The sequence below is a fragment of the Tigriopus californicus genome, chromosome 1, assembly GCF_007210705.1.
Source record: "Tigriopus californicus strain San Diego chromosome 1, Tcal_SD_v2.1, whole genome shotgun sequence".
Classification (NCBI taxonomy): Eukaryota; Metazoa; Arthropoda; class Copepoda; order Harpacticoida; family Harpacticidae; genus Tigriopus; species Tigriopus californicus.
In genome coordinates this window covers 4,586,097-4,593,564 of record NC_081440.1, presented here as the reverse complement: position 1 = coordinate 4,593,564, position 7,468 = coordinate 4,586,097, and the positions used below count along the sequence as shown (strand labels likewise).

General features: G+C 47.1%; 1 protein-coding gene across 2 annotated transcripts; it reads left to right on the top strand.

The window, feature by feature from the left end:
* Nucleotides 1–829: 829 nt before the first annotated feature.
* LOC131889756 (thymocyte selection-associated high mobility group box protein TOX-like) lies at nucleotides 830–6,447 on the top strand. 2 transcript variants are annotated; one of them, XM_059238933.1, is made up of 3 exons: nucleotides 830–1,602; nucleotides 3,947–5,481; nucleotides 5,558–6,447. In XM_059238933.1, exons 2-3 carry the CDS (start codon nucleotides 4,156–4,158, stop codon nucleotides 5,972–5,974), a joined length of 1,743 nt encoding a protein of 580 aa, XP_059094916.1. In that variant the 5' UTR covers nucleotides 830–1,602; nucleotides 3,947–4,155; the 3' UTR covers nucleotides 5,975–6,447. The 2 variants fall into 2 exon arrangements, with proteins under 2 accessions (XP_059094916.1, XP_059094924.1); XM_059238941.1 differs by having other exon boundaries at nucleotides 3,947–5,485; nucleotides 5,558–5,788.
* The last annotated feature ends 1,021 nt before the right edge of the window (nucleotides 6,448–7,468 follow it).

The window sequence follows — 7,468 nt, the reverse complement described above, 5'->3', positions numbered from 1 at the left end:
TCGCTTCAATCTGTTCTCAATGTCAATGTTACGCTTGGAAACTGAACGAACGAATGTGGACTTCATTCCTTCGTATCTCCGAAGTACACCGGTATCTCCGAAGTACACCGAAAGAACGCACGAATGTCCGGAAAAAGCGAGAACTATGGGGAAGAAAAAGTTGGGGATGTGAGAAAAGGGGGAGAAGAGGAAGTTATCTTTCAAACCAACACCAACATCAGCCATGTTCCCGAAGCCCCAACAGGCCCAGGTGGTTGATGAGGATTTAAATGTTCTAGATGGCTCTCGTCTAGGCCTTCTCCGCGATTTTGTCTTCAACAAATCGACGTGGGGAGAACAGAAGATGTCGCCAACCAATTGAGTGCCTTCCAGGCCTAGCTCGCGAATATCGTCGCCACTTTCGCCAAACGACTGTCGCCACTGGAGGCGCAAGGCAAGAAGCCAATTTCCCCTCTCCAAAGAAATCATCGGCCTTTTGGCCCTGAATATCATGCCTCCAAGCCATGCTGCTTTCGCCGCCCTCGCCTAATCTCGTTCTTCTTTTCCTCCTCCTCCTCCTCCTCCTCTTCTTTCTTCTCCTCGTTGTCGTTCCTCTCCTTCAGCAGCAGCTTCCATCGTTCTCTCTCACTCACTCGTCCCTACCCTCCCACCCATTCTTCGATTCTCGTGTCTTCTAGTTCCTGAGACACGCAAGTCTGGATGGATGTGAGTGCGTGATGGTGTGTGTATCTGGATTTGTGTGTGTGTGCCATGTAGCCCCTTTCGAGGGTCTCGTCCGAGATATCTGAGCAGCGCGGACTGTTTGTTCGTTGGCGTTTTGCTTCCGCATCTCGTGAGAAAAACCAGGCACACTCGCTCGGAAAAGACGAAAAGGCGACGTGCCTCTAACGGCAAGCGGCGCCGCGCACCACCGTTCAGACGGAGAAACCCAAAGACCAGCGCCAAACCAGTTGGTAACCGTGCTTGAATCTGGGAGGAAGTGATTTTTCTTCTCGAGAGTGCTTATTTCCTCAAGTGGCACCCCTGGTCTGCCTCTTGATCGCTGATGAGCGAGGAACCCTGCGATCCCCGTTATCCAACACAACTCCTCTTGCATTGCCATTCCAATCTGAACCCGTCGGGTTTGGTGGTTTAGGTCCGGATTGCCCGTCATCATTAATACGTGGGCACATGTACGTGTATGTGTGTGGCTGTGTGTTATCTGACTGTCTGTACCAGCGGCAGATTCGTTAAATCTGGCCAATGAACTGTGAACCTGACGACTTGTTCTTCCTTCCTGGCTCGCTCATCTAATGGATTGAAACACATCGTTAACCCTATTAGGGTGATTGTGTATATGTGAAAGAGAGAGAGAGAGAAAGAGCCAGCGAACCAGGGAGAGCTACCGAGTGAGTGTCTCCATCTTCGTCGTCTCATCCTCGACGAGATTCTGTCGTTGGTGTCTCCCTTAGCCGAATTACCTTCCTGAGGGGGAACAGAGAGAGAGAGAGAAGAGGAAAAGTTTCGAGGATCCCCAATTGGAACCACTTCCCCAACTTTGATTCATCAATTCATTCCGCCCCAACGGGACGCTCAAAATGGTCCACTTACCGTTTGATTAGGGTGAGTGTCTGTTGTCTAATCTCTGTCGATAGTTTGTCTCGAGCTCGAGCAAAGGCCGGACACATTGATATCCAGTTTCTGGTGAGAAGAGATCTTAGTTTTTTGATTGAAAATGGTATGTGCTTCATTGCTTATTCAGTGGAATTTTAATGAGGGATCAGCTTTTTCGAAATTCCTGGAGACAGAAGCCACACAAATTCCGCATAAATCATTTTCTACGTGCAACCTTCACGAAAGACGGTCTTTTCCCTTTTTTTCTTTCCAATTTCTCCAAGTCAAACGAAACCAATCGGATTGAGGATCTTGAAAATTTGTTCTCTCATTTGTTTGTCGTTGGAGAGATGTCGTAAAATTCATGGAATGATCCAGGAATTTGTTGGCGGGACTAACAGCCTCTTAGCCTGGTGTGTATGTGTGTCTTGAATCTCGTCCAATTGGACAAAGACAGGAATGATAATGGTCTTGCATTAGGTCTTGTACCTATCTCTCTGTGTCAGTCAGAGCGAGAGAAAGATAGGCAGAGACCGAGCGCGACTGTATTACAACAGAGCGTGAGTGCGTTGGTGGCTTCAAGGTCCCACTGGATTATTAACTCAAACCAAAAGACCCACATGTTTTTGATTGGCTTAATGGAGATAGCTCCAGCGATTGATCTATGGCGAGATGCTTCACGTCAAACAAGTCGCCAATTTATGGCTCGGAGTAGATTCTCTTCAATGTTTACTGCTGATTCAAATTTAATTGGGGTATCACAAGGTGCATTGATTGACCCCCTCCTACTCCTTTGTAAAACGTCTATTTGAAAGAAGTTGATCATAATGCGAATTAGGCAACCCCTTAAGCGGCTTAAACGCTCTCAATCGCAGCCTTCATTGAGTTGCTGACGATGGCGATCAAGATGAAACTTTTTGCCCTCCGACGTCTTAAAATCTTAATCTGATGAGGCGAGTTTTTACAGCGCTGCTCATTTTCTGTTTACATGGGGGATAATCAGGTTGAGCGGCACAAGAAATGAATCCAGTGGTAATTGCTTGAAAAATCGTCGCTTCCCGAGGCGATCGAAGTACGTCCTCATATTGAAGATCAATAGCATCAATGCCTCTCCCTGATCCATTCTTTATGACGTATTGAGCGACCATAAGCGTTGGTAAAGCAAAGGCTTTCTGCTGGAAAATGGAGGGGAATTTATAGAGATTTCGCGCCTTTTTGCTCCCATCAAGAGAGTTTTGATGTCTGACGAAAGTTTTCATCATTTCATCCTAAGCAAACATCAAAAAATCAAACTTTTCCCCTTTCTCGCGGGCCTCGGGTCGTCCCTAAGTTCGCCTTCATTCGGGGTGGTACAAGTTCCAAAGAGTTCCAACGAGTTTTCCCCAACAAGGTTTCTTGGCAGATTTTTTCCCCCTTACCACAAGATGGAAGTTCGTTCTATCTGTGTGTGAATGCCTGTGTGAGATTTGGGTGGTGTTGAGTCGTAGCCTCTCTGTGAAACAAGCAAAAACATCACAATAGCTTGTTTTGCACCTTTGGAACAAGTGGGACTGGGTCCCCGTTTTCTGCTCTTTTTGTGTTCTAATCCCCTTGTGGCACTCTTTGAGGTACCCTAAACTGTTTTGACTCTTTAAAGGGAATAAGAACCCTCCTCTCACAGATACTAAACTGCCCGAGTGTCTCATCCCGTTTCCACTACACGTTCGCCACAATTCCCCATCTATGATTCTCTTGGCGTGATTTCCCTCTATTTTGACATTTCCTGGTCCAGAATTGAGTGATCGGAGCAGAGAGCTTGGAGACGTGGGAGACACACACACACGGAGATACTTGCACTCACTGGCTTGTCACGAGTCCTTTAAGCTTTTTTTGGGAGAGGGGGGAAACAACTCGGAAATAAACTCTTTACACGCTTAAGAACTCTATTGACCCTCCCTTCTTCTTCTCGACTTCACCACACTTTAAAGAGGGGAAGGCAAAAAGTGAGTGACTTTGGATGGAAGCAAGAAGGAAGGGGATCCTTGAGCATTTACTGTATGTGTACTACTGGCGACCTCATGGACACATGCGAACAAAAACACCGATACTGTAAACGAGCGATTGTTGAGACATCTTAGGGTGAAGCAACAGATTGTGGCCACCTAGCACGAATGAGTGCATTGATCAAATGGTCTGCTCAAAACAAGCACGGTTCCTATAGCTTAAATGTAAAATGTGTAGGTATTTCTGACTCATGGTGAGAGATCTTTCAAAACCAACGACAGTTTTGGCACGGCGTGATCATCCCCCACCATTTTTCTTGTGTTTGGCACCTTGAACCGTCAAATTAAAAATTTCCATTTCATTTTTCCAGAGCCAAGAAATCAAAGGGGAAAAAGACTTGAAGAAGACGAAAGAGATAACGAAAAGAAAAGAAAGGAAGGAAGCTCAATTCAGACCGACCGACCAAGCGACCAACCAAGCGACGGCCGCGACGACAAGCACCAAAGGGGACTTCGGAGAACTAGTGTAAAACAAGAAAAGCAATTTCAGTTCAAAGTGAGAGCTCAATAGCCTAACGGAATGATTACCAGTCATGGCTATCAAGCCCATTCGCTTCACCACCCTGGCCATCCGCATCAGGCACAAATCCCACCTGGTGCCCATGGGGCAGCCATCGGAGGAGGAGGGCCCCCTTCCAGCGGGTCTCTTCCGGGCTACCAGGGGTTCTCGTCGTCTTCCTCCTCCGGGGGTGGACATTCGGGTAATAGCGTCAAGGAAGAGTCCGAAGAAAGAGATATGACTTCCTCGGTGAGAAGTGATTCGGGCAACGGAGACCCCTTTAGTTCGGCTGCGTCCTTTGGTGACGATGACTTTGACATTCCCCCGATCAACATTCCGCCTTCCGCCTTGGAGGACAACCCCCAGAATCAAGGCAGTCATCATCCGGGCTATCATTACTCGCAGCAACATCACCAACAACATCAGTCACATCATCAAATGCAGTGGAACCAACAACAGACTCAACAACACCAGTGGGGCTATCAACATCCACATATGAACGGCTATCAGTATCCCGATCATCATCAACAGCAACAGCAACCTCAACACTATGGCTATAGTGGGGGCTACAGCTCCATGTATGGTCAACATCAACCCCAACAACAGTCCACACACGTCATGCCCGGTGGTCCCTCCCCCGTTGGATCTCACAATACGCCCAGTCCCCAAGCTCACTCTGAGGATGGGGATGACCATATCAGAAATAACAACGTTCTCAAGCGACCCTCGCCTGACATGTACGGTCCTCATCGACACATGATGCACATGTCCCATGCTCATCCCGGGGTGATCCCTCCCGGGCATGTCCCCGTAGTCACAGCCAAAAAGCCAAAGATGTCAAAACGGAAGAAGAAGCGCGATCCCAATGAGCCCCAGAAACCGGTGTCCGCTTATGCTTTGTTCTTCCGTGATCGTCAGGCTGCCATCAAGGTGGCCAATCCCAATGCTGCCTTTGGGGATGTGTCAAAGATCGTGGCTTCCATGTGGGATGGCTTAGATCCAGACAGCAAGGCGGCTTACAAAAAGCGGACTGAGAATGCCAAAAAAGAGTACTTGAAGAAGTTGGCCGCTTACCGGGCTAGTTTGGTCTCCAAAGGCAACGGAGATCACATGTACAATCCCTATGGGTTTGCTGCCTTTGCCGACGGTAGTAGTGTGCACAAACCGGCTGGCTATGCCGGTCAGAGTGCTGATACGGGCTACGGCCTGGGTCAACCTATCCCCCCTCGACCCCCCATGCAACACCTGCAGAATATGTCCCATCAAGGAGGTGTCGGGGGTGCTTATTGCAACATGGTTCACCAGGGCATCCCCCCTTCTCAGGAGGTTCCGCTGGGTCATCCGCAGGTAGGTAAATAACGCCTCCATCGTGGATACACCTTGGATGGCCCACACTCAACTTCGTGCGTTGTGTTTCTTCCAGATGCACAATGGAATGATACCTCAACATTCGCACCACATCCACAATCACAACCCCAATCAGTCTCACCATCCATCACCCAACTCTAGCAATACCAATTTACCCCAAAGGTCGCCTCATTTGATGAACCCCAAAGTCTCCGGAGCAGCATCGTCTCCTGGCACCCCTTTGATCAACCCTTCGACGACTGACTCGGGTCGATTGGGGACGACACTGCAATGTGGTCGTCCAGGGTGCAACAATTTGGTCCAACGGTCTCGTGATGGATGGAACAATGAGTATTGCTCCAATGAATGTGTGGTGGGACAATGCCGTGAAGTGTACACCCACTGGTCAGGCAGTACGTCGAATGGGGATGGTTCAGACCATAATCATCCTCCACCTCCGCCCTCATCCACGCCCTATCAATCGGTCAAATGACAAGACACAACTCATTCTCCCCAATCTAGCTCATTATTATTATTATCAGCACCACCACCATCATCACCATGATCATCAGCAAGCAGCCTGAACCTGTATTGACACAATTCTTAGAAGCAATTATACCTCCAGGAATACGATCACCACATATTAAATGAATAACCACTCAACTCTGTTATGTGACTTAGTAGATGGCTTTTGAATGTAAAACACGCCCAATATCCCCAACCACTCAACGTAACGCCCTTCTCGGCCGGTATGGAATGGAATATTATTTCCCATGCACTTTCCCCGACGCGATTCTCCAATAGGCAGGAAACGGCCGATAAACAAGAAATATCAATCTTCCCACCTCACGCCAGACCTAGAACGTTTATATGTGTTGATCATCTCACCTTGAAAAAGCCTATGTCACTGTATCAGGAAAACAACATCTACAACAATAAAGAAATAAAAGCCTCTTTTTAATGATATTCCCATCGCTTCCGTATAATCATTTTGCGAATGGGTAGTTGCTCGAAACGGGAAGCTCAAGGCAAGAACAAATGGGTAGTGGGCCTGATAAAGAGGCATTTACTGGACGCCCTGGTGGGAATGGGCAGTAATTTTTTAAATGCAGCCATATTTTATGGTCGATGAAGCTATTTCGCCGCCTGGTAAAAAGCCACAATCAAGGTGATATCACATGTCATACATCATTCGTGTCTGGCTGTCACAACTTTAAGAGTCTTTTGCAAATTATCTTTCGCATGAATTAATAAAACATCATGATTTTCTCCGTCCAGAGATAACTTGATTTAGCATGCCTCATCAAGTATTATCGCAAGGACCATAGAAATAGCACACACCCCAATGTAAGTTCTCGTGCAATCGAATTGAGCTTACTTTAAAAACATCGCACAAAATGGCTAATAGTTCAAACGATTCCCAAGGATTGAGTGTGAAGACTCTGTGTGTAGAAGGTAGAAATTGCGACAATAACATGCGAAGCGCTTGGGTTCCAAAAGTAATCTAGTCCCGAAATTCTGTGGTGGTAATCCTTCATTGAACAAACGGCAGCAATGAAATGGTCCCAAGTAGAGAAGCCCCGACTAGAATTACCTTCAATGGCGCTAATTCCTTTAATGGTCGTTATCATGGTCGAAAGTTCGAACATTAACATGACAAAAACATTTCAATTAAGTGTTTCTACTACGCCTCCCCTTCTCTCATCTGCCTGGCTCATGCTCATACCGTCCACTAAACTATTAAGCTCGGGACTCATTGGGGCCCATTTATCCCGAGTTACAACATAAAAGCTTTGGAACATGCAAAATGACTTCCAACGTTCCGCTATTCACACCAAAAACAAAGCCAAATGTCGTTCTCGTGGTCGTACATTTGGCATTGGTGGATTCAGAGTGCGATATCTTCAAATGAGCTCCTTTTAGCATGCTTAAAATAGACGGATGGCATTGTGAATCGATGTCAATCTTATCAATATAGTAAGCGGAA

What these genes read in the sequence shown, in the direction of transcription:
- LOC131889756 (XM_059238933.1), top strand. Translation starts at nt 4,156, where the DNA reads ATGATTACCAGTCATGGCTATCAAGCCCATTCGCTTCACCACCCTGGC. An exon ending in TTCCGCTGGGTCATCCGCAG is followed by an intron (nt 5,482 to 5,557) that starts GTAGGTAAATAA and finishes TGTTTCTTCCAG; the next exon opens with ATGCACAATGGAATGATACC.